Below are 27,382 nucleotides of genomic sequence, written 5' to 3' on the forward strand. Positions count from 1 at the left end.
CATAAACAGACAAGCCTGAGTGGCCTCTCCCTGTTTCTCCCTGTAACAAGGCTAGTATGAAATTTCTGACTAGGATATCAAGATGCCAGTAGTGGGAGCTGTAATTTTTAACTCTAATCAGTATAATAAAATTTGCTGTCCTGTGAATTAAGAACTTTACATGTGTAAGAGAGAAAAACACCATAATGTTAGAAGTTCCATGAGCACAGTGAGGCATTAAAGCGAGTAAAAATGCAAGTGACATTGATCAGCCAAAACATGTTTGCTTCTTTCATTTTGCGCTGAAGAATAATATAGTTCTGGATGGAAGCTTAACTTAAACCCCACCAGTTAACATCATACACACTGCATAGCTAGACTATCACACACCTGCCTCCAATCACATCAAAGTGTTCAGTAATGTTTCTATGTGGTTCTGATATGCCCTGCAGTGTGACGTTCTGTCATGCCCTGCAGTGTCAGAAACCACCTAAGCAAGTCTATTTAAGATTACTTGCTGGTTTGACAGGATTCGAGGCGAGTGTATGAAGTATATGATGCAGTTTACACAGTGCTGGTGTGTGTAGGGTTATATCACCAGGGAGGGAAATACTTGTTCCCAAGCTTAAGTATTTTTTGGAAGAGTTTCGCTTTGCTTGAGTATTATTTAAATTGAACACTTGTACTCTCACTCAGTTTGATTTCTAAGGGTAAATGCACACTTTCTACTTCTTATGGTTTCATTTACACCTTCAGAGTTTCGTTGCAAATCTCAAAAAACAGTTTTTTCATGTTATCTCTTGCTGATCAGTTGTGCTTCTATGCATTTAAATTTGTTTTTTTTTTTAAAACATCCATCCAAATTCATATCAGTGTAAACTGAAGCTGCCAACAACTGCGTTAACTTGTCTTGGTGGAGGGACTAGTACCTCTGAACAACCACTTCATCACACACCACCAGACAGAGAAAACTTTTTTTTTTTTTACTTTTAACCTCTACATACATGGGTATGTTTAAATGTAGATGCTTTTTACTTCACTGAAGTATATATTTTGCTCCATGCTTCAACTTTTAAATTAGTAAGATTATGACACAGTAAACAGGCTACAGTTTCTCTGTACTTTTTCCACCACTGACATTTTGTTTAAAAGCTTAGTACATTAAGCATGTTTTGACTGATCAAGTACATCTGGGGTGAGGGGGAATTGGTTGCATTCGACTTTTTAACCAAACTATTCCTTTAACGTGTCTTCAGTGACCTTCATCCTGCCGGCATTAGGACCCCGTGGCTGCAGTGTGGCGCTCTGCGCTGCCGTGTGTGTCCGGGCGCACGGCGCTGCAGTATTTACACTGAGTCGCTCGCTGTGTGACCGTGGGCTGCGGTAGTGCTCCGCTCTGATCGGGATGACCACAACCTCAGGCTGAAAAAGCGCGAGAGAGAGAGCACGTGGTGAGGCTCGTCCTGTATAAATCTCTCTGCCGCTCTGTCTGCGCTTGTGTGTGCGCGTGTGAGTGTGTGCACCCCCGGCCTTCAGGAGATGCGCGTGAGTGCTGGCGCTCTTCAACACGGAGAAGCTGCGAGTGTCGCGTTTGGCTTTTCGGCTCGAGGCGATGGAGAGGCGCGTTAACGGCCGCGCGCGCTGAACGGACACTGAGGCGTCTCGTTTGCTCCCGTTTTTTGTCTTTTTTTGTTGTTGTTGTTGTTGTTGTTTCTCGTCTCAGACGTGCGCGCGCTTCGACCGTACAGCTTTTCTCCTCTCTGACCGGGACGCGCGAGCCTCCGCGGGCGGCACCGTGCGCCTACCTGTGTGTGCGTGCGTGTGTGTTTATGTATGCGTGCGCGCGATGCCCGGCGGCGGCGCGTGAATTTGAGTTCATGGCCACGAGCGGGACGGTTCTAAGCGCGCGCTGCGTGGAATGAGCTGTCGGTCCGGAGCGGATTCCTTCATCATCTTCATCATCATCCTCGTTGTCACTGCGGTCTCGGCGCGCGGACTGGATGTCCCGGTGCGAACTAATTACAGGGGAAGCCGTTGAACGTTTCAGACGCTTTTAAGCCCCGAAAAACCAGCCTCGATATAGCCCCCCAAACTCTGCTAGTGCGCAATGCGTTTCTCCTCTCCGCTGAGCGCAGCGCGCGCGTCCCGCCTTCTCTAACGCGACTTTCTGCGAGACTCTTTGCGTGTGTGTTTTTGAAAAGTGTCCAGGCCGGTGCGCGTTGGGTACGGGGAACGGGGAAAGAGAGCGAGGCAGGAAAGGCGCGTTTGGACCCCCACCCCACCATGAACGTGTACGTGCTGACCCTGCTGCTCGCGCTGGAGCTGGCGCCCGCGGCGCGCGGCCTTTCGACGTGCAGCACGCTCGACATGGATCAGTTCATGAAGAAGCGCATCGAGGCCATTCGCGGGCAGATCCTCAGCAAGCTCAAGCTGACCAGCCCGCCCGAGGAGTACCCGGAGCCCGAGGACGTGTCCCGGGACATCATCGCCATCTACAACAGCACACGCGACCTGCTGCAGGAGAAGGCGAATGAGCGCGCGGCCACGTGCGAGCGCCAGCGCAGCGAGGAGGAGTACTACGCCAAGGAGGTGCACAAGATCGACATGCACCCCTTCTACCCCGCAGAGAGTAAGTGCCTCAGGGGCGCATGCTTTTAAACCTCTCTTTTTTTGTGTTCTGAAAGCTGTGGAACCGAATTACGCGCTGGTTGAGCGCACTTGTGCTTTGTTTACTCTTGAGGTTCCACGGATTTAGGCCATATTTGTGTGTTCAAACAGATTTCCCAGTGGTATAAAAGATATATTATTGCTTTAGGGCACTATAAACGGGCTTGGGTGTGCTAAAACTAGATGCTACGCTGATTATGTAGGAATATGAGCGCACATGGACAGATTGCACTTCATGCGCTGCCCTTTGGAGAACATATTGTCCCTGGTCGCCGGTCCAAATCTTAAAGGGCACGTTTTTACCCCCAAGCAGCTCTGCTAAAGGATATTTTCAGGATGCGCGTGGCCTTGCGCGTGCCTATGAGCGCACTAATCTAGTGTCTGATTGGGGCACGCGAGGAGCCTCAGAGATTGGCTTAAATCTCTCCATGCACTTCTTAGTTCAGTCCTTCAGACTGCTGTAAGCAGTGGCATGCATGTATTTTCATAGCTGAGATGCCACCACATTACGATATTTTGGCTGAAAAAGCAATCTAGAGAGAGAGAGAGAGAGAGAGCTTAGTATAGGCCTCATGTGAAAGGCCACTTTCATGTGTTGGATTAACTAAACCTTTTTACACAGGCCATTTCCACAACAATGTTTCAGTAAGTAAGACCTACTTATTTCATTAGACCCCCTCTCCACCCCCCATCTGCTGGAATAATAAGCCACTGTGTACCTACACAGGCCTACTGTGCACATTCATGTTTTCAGAGTCAGGGCTGTGTAAGCATAATAATAATATTGAATGCCCTTATTGTGCCATTAATTCTGAAATTGTTTTCCTCTCACAGATCAAATGTGAGTACATGGCATGAAGGAAAAATAAATTAGGTGGTATTTTATATGCCCCGAGGTATATTTTGCATTAAATATTATCTTTGGCCCTGCCCGTTGTGTAAATACCCTAAATATGAATAGATTTGGCTCAGTGCCAGCCCCAGTCTGGAAGGCGTTTATGGGGTATAAATAATATTGAGTCAACACACAGAGAAAAGAGGTGGATTATTTTAGGATTCGTCCCTTATTCATCTGTAACTGTGAGTGTGCTGATCAGGGAAGAGGTGATTGTGAAAGCGGAGGGAGAGATCACGTTCGTGAAGGAGCATGGTTTGTTTTTCTCAGTCGAGAACAAGTGCCTGTGTCTGGTCTCCTGTGCGTAGATTTGATGTTTGCCAGCTTACTTTTTCACACACACACACATACACACACATAAATGCAGAGGGTATCAGCCTTATTTGGTTGGGCGCCAGGAAGTCCTCACAGGCAGCACTGCAGGGCACAACGGCACTGGAAGCTACACAAAAATGCAGAGAGAGAGAGTGAGTGAGCGAGTGAGTGGGGCTCAGCCAGAGACAGAGAGCTGGCAGGGCCCACATTATAACACTATTTAAACTAGAGCGCAGCAGCGTGCATATACGCTGCACTGTGCTCCACTATGCCACATGCTCCATGGAAAATTCCAGCCGTAGAGACGCACTGTTGCTGGGGTGTGGAGCGCTAGTCACCAGAGAGGCTTTCCCTGCCCTACACCCCTCTCCCCCTTCACACCCTTTCCTTCTGCCCAGTCCTCGCACAGTCCTCTCTGCCCTACACCCTGCCCCCAGCTCTGATGCACACTTTCATATAGGACTTACTGATGAAAGGTGAAATAATTTCTATAGATAATCGAAAAGTAAAAAATTAAAGTGAAATGTAAAACTGTATTGTCAGTATGCCCCATGGTCTCTTTCGAGGGTCTTTCATCTGCTGTCCTTAATGGAAACCACTGTCAGTGATCTGTCTATTTTTGTTTATAGCTGCACTTTTCTGTACAGTCACAGGACAAGGGCAGCAGCCTCTTTCTTTCGCCCAGCAGAATGAAAATATAATCAAATTTCCTGAAACCCCCTTATCAGATTCCAAGTTTTCCTAAAACCCCCTTATCAGACTTCAAGTTTTCCTAAAACTCCCTTGTCAGATTAACTAGGACACTTTGGGCTGTTTGTGTGTCCAGTGCTGTGACTCTGTGTTTAGCTGCTAGTGAGCAATGAGAAATGAAAGGAGAGAGGCAGAAAAGGCCACACCACAAAGGTGGCCATGCCAATATAAAATGGACGAAAATCTGCTACATTAAAAACAGTATTTAATCACAATAAAAACACTTTCAAAAAAACTGATTTGCTTGCTTATCTATGAAGGTGATAATCCAGTTCGCTTTAGTAAATCATACCCTGTTCCATCAAATATATACTATAAATGTTGTTGAAGAAAAAAATGCATTGTTTAACAGAGGGACCCCCATCCAATGTGAATAGAGGTTGATCTATTGCTACTTTGCAGTCTTTTGTTTTTAAATATTCATATTTTTTGAGCCAAAACCAATCAGTGTAATATATATTTAGAAAGACATGTTTAACACATAAAATACCCAAAAATCAAATCGAATCTTGATTCTATCGAGCCTGAAAATACATGTATCAATGCACCGCTAACACTCTCTTATCTGTATGTGTGTATGTGTGTGTGAAAGAGAGAGAGTGAGAGAGCAAGAGAGATTTCATCCCAAGTAAATATTTTCAAAAGCAACTGTTTCCTTCTTTTATTAGGAACATTCAGCAATGTCTTTTTCATTGCATTTTGAATTATGTGCTTTATTAGTGAGCGCACTGTGCTACTATATCAGCGGTTCTGTATGTGCTTGGTATGTCTTGGACATACAATTTGATACATGGATTATTCTGTCACGTATTTGTAGGCATAAAAAAGCAGAAACATTGGTGCCCTACAGAAACAGTCATTATATATGGCATAAACTTGGCCAGATTTGTTATTTCCTTGGCGTATACTGATTAAATGTCCATGCATGTATGCTAGCATGGTGTAGCTCTGTCCACATGTTAGTAAATGTATGTTTCTTGCAGGCAGGTATAGAGCTCCCTTGTGGCTATGTGCAGATGAACACAAGGCAGCCACTGTATTAGTACGTGAACACAGGGCTTGGAAATGTTTTAAGCTGCAGTCGTTTTATGGGGCTTGTGTATTTGAGTTATGAATGATTTGTTATGATATGCCCTGTTGAGAAGCTGTTGAAGTGTGTTTTTCACTTATTTGCACGGTCAACTGGGTAAAAAATTGCCATTATTTAATATTACATACGTCTAGACTGAGAAAGCGTAAATGATTGAATGTGACCATTTAGGTTTACAACTTGTTTTAGTAAAGAGGCACAAGCAGGCTCTTGAATGCATTGTGAGCTGTCAAGAGGACTTCCATATAATTGCGAAAACCTACTTGAACCACTTAGTGAGCACAAAAGGCTGACATTTTTGTGGTTGTGCTAAGTAGTAGTCAAATTGTTCAATAACTCAAATTTGAATGCTTATGAAAAGCATTTTAATGGAGGTTTATAAGGTCAACAATTAGTGTAATAAAAACTTAAACCTAAGGCTCCAAATATAAACTCAGGTAAACAGAAACCATATGGAGTAATCAGAAATTATTCACTGCTAGTTTGAATTGCACCTCTCCTTCTCTGCATATAAAATCTAACTTCAGTAAATTATTTTCACTGTTAACAGTGTTCGCTGTAAAAAGCGCTTTCAGATCTAATTGGCCTGAGGACTGTAGATGCTAGAACAAAATCCAAAATAAAGACTAAAGAAATATACCAGTGTATAAAGCTCAGCAGCTGTAAAGACACTAGTTATGAACTTTTAAGATTAATGAAAAGTGTAAGGTTTTATTCATCTGTTTCCATTGGAGATGGCATGATAGCATACCAAATTAGCTATTTTTAAGTGCTTCACTTAGGACGATCATCTAAAAGTAGACTATGATGCTTAAACTACTCAACTCCACTACCTCACAGGAAGAAATACCCACAATGTGAGCATGTGCTATTTCAGGATAGATTTGTTACAGATTTGGATCACATTCATTCTTTTTTCCCCTCCCATATCCGATCCAGCATTTTCTACTGATATCAACCCAATACTGAAACCTAGTACCAGATCACTGCAATCTCTAGTTTCTGTTAAACATAATTTGGAGTTTGGTAATTTAACACTTTAGGTTATTACAGTATGATGGACAATTTATACAACCACAGCCATATACTTTAGATTAGCTGATTAATTTGCCACTTTGTTTCTGTAATAGGTGTCATATGAGATCCTCTAACATTACTAATGTTGGCAAATTGGAAAAATCTGTTCTATTGAGTTGTTTGTAATTGTTTAATGGTTTGCACAGATTGTTTAATCGCATGAATGCAAACAGATGACAGACATGATGATCTAGTTTAACAGTAAGGCCCATGCATGTTATTGCTTTTTTTATGCATATTGATTGGATGCCAAAAGTATGTCTTACCATCAGGTATTGCATGCCAGACTTGCCCCAAGCAAGTGAAGGCTCTTTTGGGCCATGAAGTTTTATCGGCCTTTTGTTAGCTGTGACACACAGCGCAGCATTCATACTGATAGAGCACCCCATATTTTAGGTTTACGCAATTAATATTGTGATTAGCAAGATGCAGTATTCCCAAATAGTGCCAGTGTTTGGAGTGGCAATTAAAGTAGTAGTGCAATATTCTGGTCAACTCCTTATAACATTACTCTAGTAATACGCTTCAGGACAACATGACATACAAAATACCACATTAAAGTTAACTGCTACATATTGCAATATGCTTTGCAACACATTCTCTGTCATTAAGAACTCTAATAACCTGATTAATAACTGGCCTATGACTAAAACCATTTTGGTTAATGGATCACATGAACACCTTGATTGATCAGACCATTTACAGAAACTCACTTGGAACATCTCAGTTTGGTCACAGTGCTCACAAACACACACAAAAAAGTTGTTAGAGGGCTCATGCATACAGCCTTTTCTCATCAAATGTGCAAAGGCAGTGATCAACAAACAACATATTGTGTGGACTTACCTTCTGCTAAATGCAGGCTGCAGCTTAGTTTTCTCATTTGCTAGGTTTAAATTGTACAATAGGCTTCAGTTAGGCAGTTGGAAAATAACTGTATTTTAAGAAATAACATTGTTCATTCACGTCATTTTATTGTCAGAACTTCGTCACATGGTATACTGTACTTGTGAAAACTATTGAACTGAAACCAGCAAATATACCAAGGATGCGCAGTGATATCAAAATCATACCAGTATCAGCGGTAATTGCTTAAAAAGTATGTTTAGATGTTTAGATTTGACCAATATTTCAAACCAATCTTTAATGATGTATTTATTATTTTCCAGAAGAGCAGAATGTTTAGGTGATGCTGGGCTTCTGCATTAAAATGTCTGTTTTTTATTCTTTTTGCTGCATTGGTAACCATACAGAAATAGATGTTACATGTATATTTGAGGTAGCTGTATGCAATATTTGTACATTTAATAAATATATAAGTATTGACATGGGTAGATGTGGAAAAGATATCGACATTGGCCCGCAATTCTCATATAGATGCATCCCTAAAACTATATAATTTTTTTAATAATTGATGTTGGTTAGTAATTTTGTTATTATGTATTTTGTTAATATGCTTTCAGTGATGATTATAAACACACATCAGCATGAAGAGGAGCCTGCAGCTGTCTGTGCATGTGCGTGCGTATGTGAAGGAGAGCTTGAGAGTTTGAAGTGTGTCAGTGTTTGTGCAGCTTCGCGAGAAGCCCGGTGCGTGTGCATGACAGATTATGTTTAGTGACTCCAAGAGAACACTCGAACCCCTCTTTGCCTCTCCCTCTGTAAATAAACACTGTGGTGTGGAGGGGCTCTCCCAAAAACAACCCAGCGCGGCCAAGCGTGTGGGACGCAGGGCCAGGGAGAGAGATGAGCCTGCGTCAGGGGAAGCCTCTCCTAACGTGCGGCCTGCTAACTTCAGTGCATCTGTGTGATATCAGTGGAAACAAATAGAGTTTGATCTCCAGCAACCCGCAAGGAGCGAACGTGCATGTGATAACATTTTATTTACACAGGCCTGGGGAGCGTAATGGGGGAATATGCGGCCAACAACTGTATTTGATCTGTTGCTCCGTTGCTCCGCGGTTCATGAACTGCTCCTCCTTGGGAGTAATGTGTTGCACGTTGCAATCTCCTGGCTCTGATGTGAATCTTGCAGGCTCTGTTGTGTAGCCCTGGGTCCACTGTGTGTAATAAAGTACCAGTTTGGCTCTTCACATATGGCCTTAACTGTCTGGCTTTATTAAGGACATCCTGGTCACAGATTTGTTTACTCTCTACTGTGACTCCTACTTTTTAAATACTAAATCAAATTTCATCTCCCTCTCTCTCTCTCCCTCCCTCACTTGCTCTCACTTTCTTTCTCCCCTGCCATTTTTCTCTCCTCTCTTTCTCCTGCTCCCTTTTCTTTTTCTCTTTGTATCTCTTCCCCTTCCTTTGTTTCCTCCTTTCTTTTTCTCTTCCTTTTTCTTTCGTTCTACTCCTCTTTCTCTCTCTCTTTGCTTTCTATTTTTTGTCTCTCTTCCCCCCCTTTCTTTCTTTCTTTCTTTCTTTGTTTCTTTCTTCTCTTTCTGTCTCACTGTCCCTCACCATTTCTGTCACTCTCTATCTTTCGTCCCCTCTCTTTCTCTTTCCTTTTCTATCTTTCTCTCCCTTTTTTTAATTTTCTCTCACCCTGTCCTGTCATTTCTCTCTTTCTCTCTCTCTCTCTCTATTTCTCTCTCTCTCTTTGATGAAGCTAAGGACTCGGCCCATGGGCTTCAGGGGGCTCTGCATGGTGGGGTTGTTGTTGAAAAGTGGGGCTCAGTAAACTTACGCAAGACCTGGACGTGCTGCCGCTTCTCCAGCGGCCAAGCTCTATTGCGTAACAGGGAGAGAGAGTTACAGAAGAGAGAAAAAGAGAGAGAGGGGGGAATGAAAGCGCAAAAGAATAACAACTGTTCCTCCAACGCTTTTATACTGTTTACAGCAAGAGCACAGGTCCTGTGTAATACGATATTCTAACACAAGTAAAGCACAGTGTGGGAAAGAGATCTGGAGCCCATCTATCTCTCCGGGCTCTGGAGGAGTAAGAGTGTGCAGGAGGGATACACTGGGACTGGGAAGCCGTATGGAGCGCTGCTGAAGATTAATGGAGTCAAACGTAGAGGAGGCTGCAGCAAGGAGGCTGCGTGAGAGAATAAGCTAAGCCCAGCCAGCGCTATTGTTTATCTCTATTATGATTTCACAGTTCAGCACATGACAGCAGAGCACACAGTGAGGCAGATAGCATGGAGAAAAAAGAGAAAGAGAGAGAAAGACGTGACACTTCTGTTTGAACTCGGGTCTCTGCTTTCCGGTCATTGTTGTTTCTTTGCAAATTATCCATGAAACTATGGCAACAGTCGCCAATTTAGAAATTCGATAAAGGGTTAAACTTTGTCTGTCTATCTCCACTCCCTTTAACGGGGTCACTGAGACTGCTATTCATTGCCGTTGCTTGTTTTCTGGTTGCCATACAACAGTCGAGAGGATCCATGTACAGAATGCCAGCAAGACAACAGTGCCTTCCACTTCGCCCATCTCTTAACTCCTTCCCCCATCATTAATGTGTATGTGTGAGTGTTGGGCTGTTGCTGGGAAGGAATCATGTGCAGACTGACAGGACTTCATGGACGGGGCCTTCAAAAGTGCTGGGTATTTTTAGTTCCCAGGGATTATGTGCAGAGTTGTTTTCAATTTGCTATTGGCAGGTGAGGGGCTGGGCGGAGGCGTCTGCAGGGAATGACACAGGCGGGAGCGCTCTTCCGTCTTAAATTCTCTCTCTCTCTTTGTCTCTTTCCCACTGTCTCTCTCTCCCTCTCTCCATCTCTCCTTCCCCTCTCCAGTTCCTTCCCTTCTCTGGCCGTTCCTTTCTCTGTCTCTCTCTTTCTCTCTCTCTCCCTCTCTCTCTCTCTCTCTCCCTCTCTCTCTCCTCACACTCCCACTCCTCCACCGGTTTCCTGCTGCTCTCTTTGGTAAGTCTGGATCCAGTTCCAGCAGCTCCAGGCCTTGACTCAGCCAGAAACCTTCTCAGCCTCTCCAGTCTTGCCACGTAAACTAATGGAAGAATAGTCCGGCCTCAGAGAGCTCCTCTACCCGTCCATCTGACCACTCTTCCGTATGGTCACCACCTTCACCTTCTCTTCTTTCTCTCTTTCTGGCCCTTACACAAGTGTGCAAAGCAGAGAACAGAGTGTCCTTCTGCAGAGGAAGCAGGGGGAATCCAAGAGCATATCTTACGGAAGTGAGAAATGCTCAAAAGTAGGTCAAATACTTTCCCTCCTACTCCCCGTCCTGGAGCTTTTAGCACCACGCTACCAATATTTGGTCTCAGTTTCCATTTTCGAGTGGTAAAAATGACTCTGAGGTAGCAAACAGTTGCATCCGGTAATTTCTACAAGTCGTAAATCAGAGTAACGTCTTTTGAAATCGAACAAACGTTTGGATGTTTTCCTTGTATTTCACTGCTTGTAACAACCAAGGCAATTAATATCTCCTCATAAATAAGATCCTTAATGGCAGCTTTTTATTGAAGCCACATGTCATGCCCTCGGTCTCCACGGCAACTAAAATCTAAAACCATTACAATGTTCTACACAACAGCCTGAAAATGTGTGTATGTGTGACTTGTATTTCTATACTTGGGAAGACACAGATATAGTAAAGCATAATAAAGGGAATATGCCCTTTAAAAAAAACAGTAGGCCAGATGTGCATATGAGTGAGTGCAAAATGTCCCTTGATCTGTCTGCAATTTGTGTCCAAAATGCCCCTACATTTAACATTCTGTTTACTAAGACTGCAGCTTACTACAAAACCTGCACATAGCCCCACCCTCTAACTGCTCATGAGCCACAGAGTTTAAAAGAAATAATGAAGCCATCAACTAGCTGGAGACAAAATAGTTAATGAAAGATGAAAATGAAGATTTTTTTTTCCACCAAAACTTTCTACAGTGGTGTTATTTTAAACCGGCTAAGAAAATAGAGTAAAACAATAACATATTCTTTATCATGTGCTTCATGGCTTATTTTGCACCACATCTTCTCGCATGCATTCATCTGGTCATGAGAGTATAAATAGTGTTATTCTGATGGTTACGTGGTCAAACCACTGTGTTTTATAAAGAAAGTCCCTCTGCAACATGTCTTTGGAGACCTTTAAAATCAGGCAAATTTACGCCTGATTTAAAAAGGTGGATAAAAATTGACACAAAACTGGCTGCTGTGAGTTGCTTAAACAAAGTAAATTGAAAAGATTATATAATCAGCAACACATGTAATAGCTCCACCCACTTTTTGCATGATCCGCACATGTTTACATGGCCCTCCCTCTAATGCATATGCATGGGAAAAAGAAGCACATTTTGTGTTTAACCATGCATATGGCTCATATACTGAGGCTTGTACACCAATTTCATTCATAACATGGGCAGAACATGTCCGAATTGCGTTTAAAACCAGTCTAAAAGGCGTCCCTCAGTTGCCTTCAATTTTTAAAAATGACCTAGGCTTATTATAGCTATTTGGTTTTAGTGTGTCTATGTCTATGTACATGTACCTGTGTAAGCGTCTGCCTATGTGTGAGTAACCTTATCTGAGTGCCATCTCATCTCTCCATTAAATGCCCGTCTAACTCACTGCATTTCCACTGTGAAAGGCTGACGGCCTGCTTAGCAACAGTATTTATATCTGCAAGGACAGACAGACAAACGGACAGACAGTGCTGTCACTGAGAAAGCAGGCCAGCCTTCAAGCCCACACACTCCTGTTCAGCAGGACATTCTGGAGTGAATCCACAGTGCAGGAAACAAATCTGGGGTCAGCAGAGAAGCAAAGGACACTGGGAGCAAATTCCTGGGCTGAGTCTGGCACATTTGGGTGCCAGAACAAATGTCTATTTAGTGTAATGCCTCCAAGATGCATGTCCTGTTTAGGGTAAACAGCTCCTCCGCTAGTATGCATGTAATCTGCGGGGAAACAAACATTATGTCATATCCTCGAGTGTGTTTGTGTGTAAGCGCATAGCTGAGAGGGTGAACGAGGTGAGGCTGCTGGTGTGGAGATGTGTTAGCTGGGAGCTGGTTGAGCGTAGGCTGAGTGGCGGTCGCTGATTATCAGCAGGCCGAGCGCAGATCTACTGCTGCCACTGCATACAGGCCTGCAGGCCAAGCAGGAAGAGGAGGGAAAGGCATGTGTGTGTATGAGCTTCAGCCTTCCCTTTCAGGAAGGAAGCTCGTGTTTGATGGCTGTGAGTACAAGTTTCCTCCTGTTCATCACAAGTGCTGCTCACTCAGGAAGCCATTCAAGATCTATTAGCCAAATGTTTGAAATGGCCTGAGATGGAGTGATTTATGAAGGGGAGCGTGAAAAGAGGGCATGTGCAAATGCCGGTATGTTCTACATGTGTAAACTTGAAATAATTATTCGCAGTGCTTTGGCAACTTCACAAATTTGCTTGATGGCGAATGTGTGAAGCTGTAAAAGGCTTAGGTGTATCCTATTTCCAAGGAAACATCTGAAAGACCTTAGGACTGAGTCCCGCACAGATTTGATGCATTTCAAAAAGAAGAAAAACATCATCTGAAATTTTGAAATACTAGCGCAGTTTCACTCCTAAAATAAAGGTGCCATAATGGCTTCTTTGGAGCGATGCCATAGAAGAACCAACTTTGGTTCCTTGAAGAACCATTAAATAGATGCTTCTTCAAAGAACATTTTTTTGTAATTGAGATGTGTGAGTGTGAAGAACATTTTTTAAGGTTTGGTGGTTCTTTACCATGCCAAAATGGCCATTAAGTACAAATTGGCCTTTTTTTGGCATCATTAAAAAAGCAAAAATATTTAACAAAGCTACATGATCTTCATGAGAGTAAAAATATAAACAAACATTACTCTGGGCTGTCCTCACATGTTACAGCACCAAGTTAGAAGTTAGAACTTTTTGTTGTTTTCATAAGGCTCATCACACATCTCAATGAACGAATTTACTGCTTTCTTTTGTTTACTTTTATTTGCCTCAACCCAACACATCCCATTCACATTTTGTTTGCTGTAGCATTATATGTGAAATCTAACGACTGTGGAAAATGACTGCAGTCAGCTTTAATAATTGTAATCATCTCAAAAAATTGCGATTAGACAGGCTGACTTCTTACAGTGGAAGGATGGACAGAAACACCTGTGGATTTTTCAGATCTGAATCAAGAGTGGAGCTTGATTTTCTCCTCTCTCTCAATGATAAATTATGTCTGATAGTGACAGTTTTGGTTGTCTACTAGGTTCTTGCATGGTTGTTAGGGGTTCCATGTTTTAGATATCTTTCGGTGAAGTTTTGAAAATATCCCCTGAAAAATGAATAACCTACACCTAATGGCCATTTTGATTGGAAATTAAATGAATGAAGGTTTGTCTGTGGCGTTTGCACTACTGTAATGTACATTCAAGCCAAGAATCATTTCAACGTGTTAAAAAATGAGAAATTCTTCTTGGCAAAGGGCACGCAACTCTTGATGAAAAATATCCAATATCCAAGAGAGGCAATGTGTAAGAAACTCTCCACTCCCACCACAGTGGTCCTTATCAGCCACCTGCCCATATAAAAGAAGTTAGATATGTATTATTATTACTTATTATTATTTAAATTACCTTAACATTACCTGTAGTATTACGCCTTATGAACATGTTCATTTATAACCTATATGCTTTGGCAACCCTGTGCTCAATACAGCCATGCCAATAAATCTATCCTGAATTGAATTGTATTGAATCATATTTGGAGCATTCATAATTAAGAATGATCTTGACTGGCATCTGTGAACCCCTTTGATTTGCTACAATAAAATGACTGGATTATAGTTATAATGAGCTCCATTTTCCTTCAGAAAGGTAGAAAGTGCATTGTGTCAAAGCTCCCCCTCTTACTATCACTATCTCATTCCTCATCTGAACACTGGTGTGATAGTGGTTAGTTATAGCTGTGGTTTTACAAATAAGGTTACAAAGCGCTATCAGAGTCCTTATATAAGCAAGTGAGCTGCTGTTCACCACCAGCACCTTAAAAGGAAATAATAAGCACGTAAAAGATCACATTCAATCCATCTCTCGATCATAAAGCAAGCGTTCTTAGAGGTAGTGTTAGTTTCCTTTACTACATTTGTCATTTTGCAAATTGGCAAGTTTCAGCCAGTGCAGAGTTGATATGTACTGACTTCTGAAAGATACTTGCTTGCTCCTTTTCTTCATCATATTTTTGGTTTTTATTACAGCATAACAATATGAGCCCCCCGTAGCGTGAGCTCACTGCTTGGTGTGACATCACTGCGTGAGGATGAGTGTCCTAATCCGGCTCTGAGTGAGAGTGAGCGTGTGCTCAGCCCACAGTGGCGCCAGTTGTGGTGGATGATTTTCGTGTCACGTTCATATAAATCAGTGGTAGTGTGGTTTGACTCTTCTCTTTGCTACTGAACCTCAGCAAATCAGTGGTTTACTTACTGAGTCAGCCCAAATTCCCTGGTGGATTGGAGTGTGACAGGAAAATCGTGGTATATTAGGATTAGAGGTCACATCATCTGTGCGTATGTGCGTGTGACGTAATTTGTGTGTAAACACACAATAGCGTGTGTTCACCATAGCAGCGTGGCTTTGCTGTGGCAGCTCTCAGCTCAAAGCCTCCAGTGTGGAGCTGAGCACAGCAGAGTCATTCATAGAGGCAGGATGCTCGGGAGAAGTTTATGTAAACTGTGCTCCTTAAGCTGGCCCACTGGAAGTTTGAAGTGTGACTTTTTTCTGTTGATGGATGGGAAGGAAGCTAGCAAGAGCTTCGTTAGTCTTGGCCCATCTGTCCTCCGGGTCATAGAGTGAAAAGTTAGTATTGGCTCCCTGTCACTGTGATCATCCATGACAGAGAGAGAGAGACTAAGCAAAAGCCTGATTTAGGGAAATGAATCTCTATTATGGCCTGGCGAATATGAAAATGTAATGATAGATTAAAATTGTATTAGGTGATTTCATTTCATTTGCTCCATTAAACAGAGTTTTCTTCATATCAGAGTTTTTTTTTTTAATGGGTAAAAAGAACAAACTCTTAATAAGTGCATTTCGTTAATAATGGAAAGTTCACAAGGTGTCAAAATTATCTGATGTTGTCAGTCAACTGTTACATCTGTTAGGCCCCTATTCTGTGATCAGAAAAGTTCTGTTGGACATTTGATCTTCTGCGCTACACATCATACAGAGTTTATGTGAAACTTCCATTGAAAAGATGTGGTGACAAAATACCACAAAGGAGTAACAGCAAACCATGCATTACCTCCGGAAATGCTGCCCTGTGCAATATTTGATGGTTTAGGCACCACGCTCCTGCTGAGGAATGCTTCTGACATGGCTAATGCATGGACACAGCAACCTCAGTCTACTTCATTCCACACACATTTCTTTGCCTTGAAGTAGAAGCTGGTAAATGTTTTTTTCTTGAAGACTCTGATTGTTCTTTCAGTTATGCTGGCTCTAGGAGCAGCTGCTAAGCATTTTTATCGCTCTCCGTCTTCTCTGGACGGACGTCCTGCTTGTGTAGGCTCTTTAAACAAACCATCGCAGCTCCCTAATCCCAGGCTTCTGCGCACCCTAACAGCCATCAATTTAGGGCTTCGGGCCTTGTCCGACACTGCTGAGCAGACTCCTACTAAGCCCACACAGCCATACACATGTTTTCTCTCTGTCCTAGCATGATAAGAACACAGCTCACACATGGTTAGGGACACATGTTGTGGTATGAGTAGAATCTTGCTATGCTTTGTTTGCTCCTAATAAACTGCGCTGTGATCACTTAGACTCAGATGTTGCAGTTTTAGTTCTTTAATGCCAATAATGATTATCACTGCTGTTGGAACAAAACTTTGTTTCTCCAAAATAGTAACTTCACAGGAGAAGGAAAAAAGATATTTTACTGTTAATGTTAGTCAATGGAACCAGACTTTTTGTCCAAGTTATTTTGGACCATTTCTTTTGGTGCAATGATAATGTAATTTACACACAATATAAAGGGCAACAGGTAGTTTCAAATTATGTCAAAAACTGAAAAACGACAAAAATGGAGATACATGGTTTTGTTCCGACAGCAGTACTATGTTAAGGTCGCACAATATATACATACATACATACATTATCTAAACCGCTTATGCTTCTGGGTCGCGGTGGGGTGCTGGAGCCTATCCCATCTGTCATCGGGCGGAAGGCAGGATACACCCTGGACAGGTCGCCAGTCCATCACAGCGCACAATATATAACTTGTTAATAATTGTTGTGATATATTCCTTTGCGATATTGATATAACTGAAAACAATGTGCACTTTTTGACTGCTGTGAGCAAACCTAGTTGAGTTCTTCACAAGGAGATCCCAGAGCAGGGATGGAACCCCAACATCCTTTATGCTGTAATGTTACCCACTACACTCTCTCATTACTACAAAATAGTGAGCGGTAACTCTATTTAAGAGCTCTGCAGAGCCTGGTATAAAGCTTGGTTTAACAAGTTATTAATGACCTTTACTGACAATCTTATGTTTGGTTGTTGTTCAGAACAACCACCTTATGCAGTGTGACACTATATTACTACTACTACAAGAGATTCTCAGTGCTTGATTGGTGATGCATGCATTCATGACAGGTAGGCAGTACTGAGGTGAAGTCCCCACAGTTAGTCAGTACACCACTACAGGGGGCAACCAGGACCAATGAAGCTTGTTGAACTTGAGCTGACCTACCAGCTCTATTCCCATATCTTTAAGAATGGCTATCATCACAATTATCATACACGCTGACCAAGTACAGTGTGACAGTGAAAGGGCACGGGCTCAAGCTCCCTATGGGGTATCTATCTGTACAAGTTCCTGCCTTTGTGTTGTAATGAATTGCAAGACATTATGTACATTTGGGAAAAGCTTATCTGGGTAAACTTTTAACTGTGTTGTTTTTCAAATATTGCATTATTTTAGAAAACTAAAATTGCCCAATATTGTGGTTATATGTCATAAATCACATAGTAGTGCATTTGGCTTTTGGTAGTTATCACTCATTTGCAGAGCAATTTTCTCATCACACCATTCAAGGCATGTTTAGTTTGCGTTCTGGGAGCACTATTACTACACATTGCAGTATACAGGACCCTGTCAAATCACACAGCAGCCACACATGGTTTAGAGTATTACGTGAGTGTTGTTGTACTACTGGGCTCGTACATGCACCATATGGAGTGGGGCCTTACCCCAGCTGCCTCTGATTTGTTTACTAAAACATCCCATTTTGAGGGATTTATTTATGATACACAGGATATCATGACCTGTTCATTAGCCTCTGTCAAAAAAACGTCCTTATCCTATTCCTAATGTGTCATGTCAAAATATCTGTGTAACATCACGTCTTAGTTTTTACTCATGAGCTCCTTCTGAAATAAACTCAGATGTTATGAATCAGGCAATCCGACATCAATTCCAACATCCTCCAAGTAACCCCCCTTTGAATAAGTGATAAGATGTGTGCTGCAGGTGTAATCCAGAGGTCTTCTGGAACGCTCTGAACTGTCCACCATATGGCTCCTTCTGTAACCCCAGTTATTTGGCAGCAGCTTCTGGTCACTGTTATAAAGAGTCCTGCCAAAAGCTGAAAAATGTGCTGATATTGTTTGACATCTCTGCCCCACACACCCAGTGACAATGGCTTTGGTTGCTAATAACAAAGCTTCTCTATGTCTTACAGATGTCATCTCTTCAAACCACTACAACCCTTACTTCAGACGGCTCAGGTTTGACGTGAGCTCCATGGAGAAGAATGCCTCCAACCTAGTGAAGGCCGAGCTGAGGATCTTCCGGCTACAGAACCCAAAGGCCCGCGTGCCTGAACAGCGCATTGAGCTATATCAGGTGACCCATCTGCAGTAGTTTAGTATTTATTCCACCTTGTTATCAAATTCTTGGTTCTTAGTCACCATGAAGGTCCCACTTTCATGGTATCGTTGATTTGACTCTATATCACTTAAGCTCTTTCTGCCTGTAATCAGTTTCTGCACCTATTTATCTGTGCTTGTATAGCCCCTGTCTCCCCTTTGTCTTTCACTGTGTGGCACTGGTGGTTTACTGTACTAGTGTTTGTACTTGTTCTATTATTTCATTAGTGTGTTTTTGCTTACCCTTTGCTGTTTTAATGGTTACCCACATGCTCTCTGTTTCTGCTTGCTCAGTGGTGTATTGTTGTCTGGATAACTGGGTATACTGTGCCTTCTAAGGAATCCCCATCCTATTGTACCTACATCCACATACCACAAAAGCACACCAAACTGATTTGTTGGATTTATCATGATTGTTGGTGATGATGTCATCAGTCCTGGCTTAAAGCTTTTTCCTAAAATCAAATAATGTACCTTGATGCATTCGCTTTATTTAATATGTTTGCTTCATTGTGCCATTGGCTAGCTAGTTGCTAACTGGCTAGCATTACAAAGTCTTGTCAGTGACTGTAGCACATGGTGGGAAAAAGGAATGACAGCAGACAATGTGGCTATGACTTGTGAATAGATGAGTATAAAATTGCACTCTTTGCTCACGGTCAAAAATCAAGCACAAAACACATAGACACAGACATATTTCTTGCTATTTTAGGTGGGTGTAGGGTAAACCAGTCTCCTTAGAGGTGGGTATACCTACATATACACATCATTGTTCTAGTACGTATGCCCAATCACTATGCTAATATCAATGCAAATCTATGCTAACGTCCGCCCTTTTCTTCTTTCTTGATTCATTCAGACTCATTTCTCCATATGTAAAGTGCTAACACTTACCACTAATCTGAATAACAGCCTTCAACTTAAAATATCTCTGCTCTCTCTCTCTCTCTCTCTCTCTCTCTCTCTCATTCCATCTGTTCATTTATTTGCATAGTGGGGACCATAGGCTACAGCAGGTGGGCCAGCCCATCGATCAGCTTTCTCTTTATGTGTGTGTGGGGAGAAGTGTGTGTGGAATGCTGTGCTGTGATTTAGAGTGTGGAGGGTCTTGGGGGCTGAGTGAAAAGCCCACCGGTGTCGGGCTCCCACCTGCCTCCTGCCCCTCTCTGGGCCACTCCACACAGTGCTGTTTATGCCCAGAGGCAGTCATGACAGGTGCAGTAAACATTGGCTGAGCTGGGATTCACTCTTGCTAACACACAGATGATGATGATGTATGTTGTACAGAAGTGCAAAGAGAGAGCATTTATTTCAGGCTCGAATTCCCTCACTGACACTAGCCTGTGTGATGCTTATTCATCCCAAAAGTTTTTCTGCTCAGCGTAGAACATATTTTAGACTGTCTTCCTCTGGAAGCTTTAAAAATAGGCAAAAATGGACTGGCTATTTCAGATGAAACTAGAAGGTGTCATTTTTCTCATCTCTTTCTTATTTGTTGGTCCGTTTCTGATGTCTTCAGTTTTCTGAGGCTGTCATTTCATCTTGTTAGTGGACTTTATTGTATCAAAGTACCTGTAGTGGTGTAAACACTGTTGGAAACTGTACAGAAAATGCACAATATTTTTCACAGAACTTAATTGAAAACAAGAACAAATTTTAACACTTAATTAACTTTTGACAATGTTAGAATGTTACATTTATTCAATAAAGGATGAATAACCAGAATGAAATTATAACTTTATAAATCAGCTAGCCACATTTTAAAAGTTTTTACTCTGGAGTGATTTTGATCCTGTTTTTGATTATGCTCTACGAACATTATTACTGGTTTTCTCAATTTTGTTGTTTTTTCCTGTTAACTGTTTCTAGCGTAACCAAACTACAGGTCCCAAAGCTCAGTTGTTACATGGGTTTATGGATAAGAGGCCTTAGTTTCACCTTCAGAAGCCTGTAGCTCCAACTGTGGGCTGCTCAGGTCTCCAGTGCCTCTGAGGCCTAGTGTAAGCCTTATGTCTCACATTTGCCATAGAGGCGAGGTGAGGCAGGCTGAGCTTCTCTGAGTGTTGCAGACCGAGCAGTGTTTTACACATTAAGGAGTGCGTGGTCCAACGTAAACACGCAGCCATGAAGGACAGAGCAATAACAGCGTGCTCCGGCCAGCATCTGTTTCCGCCAGCGCAGCTCCTCCGAGCTTTTTTCCCAGACCTGGCTAATCGATCAGGGAGCCTGCAACGGGAGGAGGAGGGGTAGAGGAGGTGAAGGAGGGGGTGGAGGATGTGTATGGGGCCAGGGGGGTCCTTCACCAGACCTGTGTGGCTGTACTGTGTATGACTGGGGCTTTTTACTGCTGGGCAGAGGGCCAGCCTGAATTGTCCCTGCACTGGGACACTACAGGAATGGGAAAGGAAAGAGGGGTTGGAGATGGTCTGGAGGCTGTGAGCCATTGGTGCCTAACTACTTCCTGTTCCTCCTGCTAGATCCTGGGCCATAAAGACCTCACATCACCCACACAACGCTACATCGACAGCAAGGTGGTGCGTACCAATGCGGAGGGAGAGTGGCTGTCCTTCGATGTTACCGAGGCAGTCAGTGAATGGCTGCTACACAGAGGTAAAGAACAGAATGCTTGTGTTTGTGTATGTGTTTGTGTGTGTGTGTGTGTGTGTGTAAAGAGAAAAGGAGAGGAACATGCTTTAGAAATTCAGAAAATGCTTTATTCGCCAATGTATTATGTAATCATACGCCTAAGTTCGTAGATCAAATAACATTATTAATTCAAAGAACCTAGAACAAAATAGAGCCCAGCCAAAACATCAGCAGGCCAATAAAATAGTCCAATAGTTTCAGGGATTTACCTTCGATAAGAGGCAATGGCCTCTTTTTAATGTTATATAAGTAAACCACATGAATGTCATGACAGGAATGTCATGCTATTTTGAACAAAGTCAGATGTACTATTAAGGGCTTTTGTTTGAGAGTTCATGGTATTTATGGTCTTTATAATGTAGTTATAAGGTTAAGTTATAAAGGGTCTTGGTTTCTATTAATATTATTTAAGCCTTTGAGTTTCTGCTGTATATTTAAGTTTAAGAAATTTTATAGTTGAGGACTCTCAATTAAGTTGTCAAAATCATATTAGTATTACAAAAAAGTATCAACATCAGACAGGTGTTTAGATTTGATATTTTAAACTGATATTTGATTAACGATTTGTTCTGAAAGAGCAGAACATTTAAGCAATAAGCTACTGTGCTAAAATGTCTGCATTTTATTCATTCAATCATTTGCATTTGTAACCCTACAGAAGTAAATGTCCAGCTTCTCTGTAATGCTACTCCCGGTGAATTTAGTCTCAATTGATATATTTCATGAAACTATGTATTGGCATCAGTACGTTCATGAAAAGTATTGTATAGCGACCCACCAGTCCCATCTTGGTGCTTCCCTACTGCTAATCATATTTGACACATAACAGTCATAGCATTCAGTAAGGGTTGGTTTGACTAGAACTATTAGGGTCAGTTTTATTCTTGAATAGGGATGTCAAAATACTTCTTGTTTTTTGAGTTATATTTACCCACTGTCAGGCAGATGACATAAAAGTTCATTAACCACAACCTGCAGAATTGAGGCACATTTTCAGAAGTAAACAAAGTGGTCTAAATGTCAACTGTGGAATCATTTTACAGTGAAATAGGAAAATACTGCAGCACCAGTGTTTCGACTGAGTTTGAGCTAGCCATGTTTCGTCTAAACGCTGGCACGGAAAATGTGAGCATGCAGCGATTACATTTCGTCTACTTTCTGGGGCTTTAACGCTTTTTGAGTGAACCATACAAAATACACTCCCAGCACATTTTTCACTTCACTTCACTTTACTAATTTTACTGCCAGCCTAACATATGTGGCTGTATAAACTATGAAAACAAAGATTGATTAGTATCGGCCGATACTCAATATTAAAGTACTTGCATCAGATTAGGGACAAACAAACTGGATCAAGAAATCCCTATTTTTGACTATTTGAAATTACATCAAATTATGTTATCAAATATCTGAATATTTAGCTCTTAAACTCTCTATTTATATTAAGCATAAGTCTTACATCTGTCAGGCTCCACCAATAAGCTCTATAAGACAAAAAAACATATATACAATATACAGAGTTCAAGTAAATAGAGAGAATTGTCAGAGCAGAGGAAAGAATTGTGTCTTAAAGTCAAGTTTGTCCAATATTCACCAAAGATCCAGTAGAAATAAAAAGTAACACTAACACTCTGTCTGAAAAGTAAGCCCAAGCAATATTCTGTGCATGCACACTTCATTGCCTTAATAACAAATGGAGAGCATTAGGAGTCTACCTAGTGCCAGAGAGAAAGAGAGCAGCGAGTGCACAGAGAGTTAGTCAGCATTGTTTGCATGGCTGTGATGAATGCGGGAGTGGGGAGACTGGTGGATGTGGCTGTGCCTCCCCAGGGCTGAGGAGAGCGCGAGAGTGGGAGTGAGCTATCACTGTCTTACTCACCCTGCATCCTGTGCCAGCGCCAGGGTGAGCTCATCGATCTGCAGTAGATTAGCTGACCTGACTGCCTTTTTTCCTTTCCTGTCCTTCTCTCCCCTCAGACAGAAACAATGGATTCAAGATCAGCTTGCACTGTCCCTGCTGCACGTTTGTGCCGTCAAATAATTACATCATCCCAAACAAGAGCGAAGAGTTGGAGGCCCGCTTTGCAGGTGGGTTGGGGTGTGGGAATGTGTGCGTGTGTGAAAAGGAGGAGGAAATGGGGAAAATTCGCCATTTGTTTCCTTCAGAGTTCAGTGGATTTTTTCTGGAGCAGAGGTTTCCAGCTCTGTAATAAGAGAATCATGCAGATGCTCTGCATATTCTGCATGTTCATATTTCACACCAGCAAACCTAATTTTCCAAATCCACCTATCTGATCAAAACACTTGTGATGAATAGCATAACTGTTAAATAAATGCAACAACTTTTTGTCAGCGTGCTCAGTTCTTGGCTTGGCTAATCAGTTTTTGTTGGTGGGGATACTTGACAGGGATTGATGATAGCTTCATCCACAGTGGAGATCTGAAGATTAAAAAGCGCCGTCACAGTGGCCAGTCTCCACACTTGCTGCTCATGCTGCTTCCTTCCTATCGCCTGGAGTCCCAACACAGGAGCCACAGACAGAAACGAGCTCTGGACGCTGCTTTCTGCTCCAGGTCAGGCCATTTTTCCTCCAAGAAAGTACATATCTGAAACGCTCCCATTTTACCATAAGCCCGGCTTGCATGCATCTGGACCATAATAAATCAGCTGTTGCATTCCACAGGAACGTCCAGGACAACTGCTGCCTGCGCTCACTCTACATTGATTTCAAGAAGGACCTTGGATGGAAGTGGATCCATGAGCCAAAAGGCTACAATGCTAACTTCTGTGCCGGAGCGTGTCCTTATCTCTGGAGTGCAGACACTCAGCATAGCAAGGTGAGAAGAACCACAGCCCAAAATCCTACCTTGTTGGTGTAAAATTAGAAACTATATATTTTCCTGTGTACTATTTGTGTTTAGTTCAGTGGGTTTACCACCCAAATAATACCCAAATGAGTGGTGGTCCTATAGTGGTACACCCTGTTAAAAACTGCCTCAAATTCAATGACGCAAGCAAAATATGCTTGCTAGCGAAACACTATCTTTAGCTAACTGAACTATTTTTCCTTTGCAAGAGGTAATGTTCATTTTTACCACATGTAATGTGTTCTCTGCACACACATCAGGCTTATTTGTAGTTATATGGGGGGACTTTTCAGCCATGCTAACTTATGGTACATCCATTACTTTGAACTCTGCCTTCACAAGATGTGAATTTCAAATTAAGTTTGTTCCCACTCTAATAAGTGTATGTTCCCACCTACATTTAGCCTGACATTTTTCATGGTTGTCCCCAGAGTTTATGTTATGAGATAAGTTACACTTACTTAATGCCCACAAATGTGTTCTTTCATTGCAACTTTTTCTGAATGGGCTTTAGAGAACATTGGACAAAATCCTGGTTAGCTTAATGAGAAGTTATACTGATTTGTTGTAAATGAGCTGGACTGTTTTGTTGTAGCTGACTGAAACACGACAATGACCAATTTTAACATCATACTATTATTAGCTTGATTACACAACAAAAACTTATCCCAATAGTTTGACTTTTTAAAGCATGCAAAATTAATATAATATGAAATGAATTACACAGTTTTTACAAAAACTCTTATTAGGTTAAATGGTTTTTGCCATCGTTCTGTAAAATTTGTCCAACCTAGCAACAGTAACTCAGAAAGAAGTGTTTCTAGGCATAGCATAGATATGTAATAAGTGTACCTTATAAACTGAGATGGAGTCAGAGATGATGGTGTCTCCTGTGTTCTCTCTCAGGTCCTTGGTCTATATAACACCATAAATCCAGAAGCGTCAGCCTCTCCATGTTGTGTGTCCCAAGACTTGGAGCCTCTTACCATCCTTTACTTCATTGGCAAGACCCCCAAAATTGAGCAGCTTTCCAACATGATCGTCAAGTCCTGCAAATGCAGCTAGGAACTGGCTACAGCTGCACTCACACACGCACAGGCACACACACATGCACACACATACACACACAGATTATAACTTAAATGCAATCACAAGCAGGTAGAGAAAGTTGTGCAGACAGGGTATCATGGAATGGAAAGGTGTTTCTATAGTCAGCAAATGCATTCAAACAGAATACCCAGACATGCATGCAGTCATTGCCTTGCACTTGTGTGTGTGCGTGTGTGTTTGTGTGTGTGTTTGTGTGTGTGTATGTGTGTGTGTATGTGTGGGTGTGTGTGTGCACGTGTGCTGGGAAAAATGGCCGTCAGCACGTTTCATCTCACACACTTATCACACCAGGACGCGAGTATGGCAAACACTGGAAGCACATGATGTGTCTACATGTGAAGTAGAAGAGAGAATCCTTCATTTCAGCAAGCAGTTACAGCAAACACTTCTTATCTTTCTGTTCTTTCTTTACCTGTGCATCCCTCAAAAACTGTAGTAAAGTTGATTTTATTGTTGTTTTAAAGCTGGATTTGGTTCTTGGAGGTTGTCAATGACTCCAGGACTGTTAGTGAGCATGTTCTTCCTGTCAAAGGGATACAGAGAGACAAAAGGGGACCGAAAATAGCTTAACTGAATGGCTGGAGATGAATGAGAGATGAACAGGCTACTTCCACAAAGCAAGCATGTCCAGGATTGCGTAGCGTCACTGGCTGGGAGTTTAAAATGCAGCAGGTGTGAAGAATGCCTCGCGATGTGTCCAGTGTTTGGGATTATCATAGTAAAAAAAATGATCAACAAAGTTGCTTGTTGAAGAGCTCTGAAAGTGGGGGAAGTGTAACCATGGAGACACTGGGAGTGATTGGTAAATACGGTTAAATGCAACAGTTGGCTCTGTTTATGCATTTCTAATACAAATCAGTCATGAATACACACCATAGAACATACTGTATACACACCTGTCACAATTCAAAAACACTGACCTCCACATGCACACACACATACACATCCCTAAAGGGCAGTTTTATTTTTAGGAAGGACACGAAGCACCAACAGCACATTTTAATAGTTTCCTTTAGGCCTCTTTGGGAATTTTTTTTGTTAAGGCAGTTGTACTTCTGTTTATCACCCCATACTGACCAGGTACACTGATGTCAACCTTCTACCAAGTGATGCAACACAATCATGTTTAGAATGGTACAGAGAGCAGGGTCATGGCAGGTGACGAGGTGTCATAGAGAGGAGAGGGAAGGGTATTGTGTCAGAGGAAGGGCAGGAAGACAGCAGAAGGATTTTGGCTAAGTGATTGGAGGCTTGTAGAGCAGACGTCTGGCGCAATGTCTGCGTCTCACTATAGTAATGGGAGTCAGTAAGAGACGAGCACATCCAGCTGAGCCTGTTTCAACATGTGACATGAATTGGCCCAAGAGGCCACTTGTTACATATGTACTGGAGTAGCCGTGGAACACAAAACCATCGGGAAACTTTGCGCCGCGCTCAAATCCAAGAGCAAAGCCCTTATTTTTTTTGTGATTTTGATTCCTCTCTGAGGAACAGAGATCCTTTGATACAACGAATTGCACTGACTGTATTTTACTTCTACCTTTTTATTGTTTGTTTGTTTGTTTTTATTTTGTAGTTATTTCTTCCCCCATGTGACACGTGTCAAAATGTTGTTAATGACAGGACAGGATGTGGCTTCTTGATAAATATTGCCCTTTTATGCAGTTCTGGGACAGGAAACCAGAAGATATTCATAAGATCAATGTAGAACCATCATTTCCACCAACAGACCCATGATGCGTAAGTGACACTATACCCCTCAACTTTTAGGGCAGTAGTGCCAGTGGACTTCCTTATGACAATGGAAGTGGAAGCAGGCGCCAGCGTTGTCACATTAGAGCAGGGGTTCTTAATCCCGTCCTCCAAAACTCCTGGCTAGTCCACCTTGTACTTTAATTCCGATTCCCAATACTCTTGAGCCAGATATGGAAGGGCTGTCGAATGCTAACCTGGCTCAAATATGGAGAGATGTGGAAGAGAGCATGGACTGGCTGGGGGTCCTCAAGGACCAGATCAGTGACCTCTGTGTTTATTGTTGTTGTTTATGATGATGATGATGTTGATGTTGTTGACCCACTATGATGTATTGTAACACATTATTGTTGTGGTGCTCTAGTGGTAAATAAATTATTTAAGTTACAAGGGAA

At 42.1% G+C, this 27,382-nt stretch overlaps 1 protein-coding gene across 1 annotated transcript; it reads left to right on the forward strand.

The window, feature by feature from the left end:
• The first annotated feature begins 1,318 nt into the window (after window positions 1–1,318).
• tgfb2 (transforming growth factor, beta 2) lies at window positions 1,319–27,382 on the forward strand. Its single transcript, XM_036587455.1, has 7 exons — window positions 1,319–2,608; window positions 18,425–18,588; window positions 21,089–21,221; window positions 23,235–23,345; window positions 23,666–23,831; window positions 23,942–24,095; window positions 25,032–27,382. The coding sequence occupies exons 1-7, from the start codon at window positions 2,263–2,265 to the stop codon at window positions 25,188–25,190; spliced, it is 1,233 nt and encodes a 410-aa protein (XP_036443348.1). The 5' UTR covers window positions 1,319–2,262; the 3' UTR covers window positions 25,191–27,382.

The sequence above is a fragment of the Colossoma macropomum genome, unplaced genomic scaffold (assembly GCF_904425465.1).
Source record: "Colossoma macropomum unplaced genomic scaffold, Colossoma_macropomum, whole genome shotgun sequence".
Taxonomy (NCBI): domain Eukaryota; kingdom Metazoa; phylum Chordata; class Actinopteri; order Characiformes; family Serrasalmidae; genus Colossoma; species Colossoma macropomum.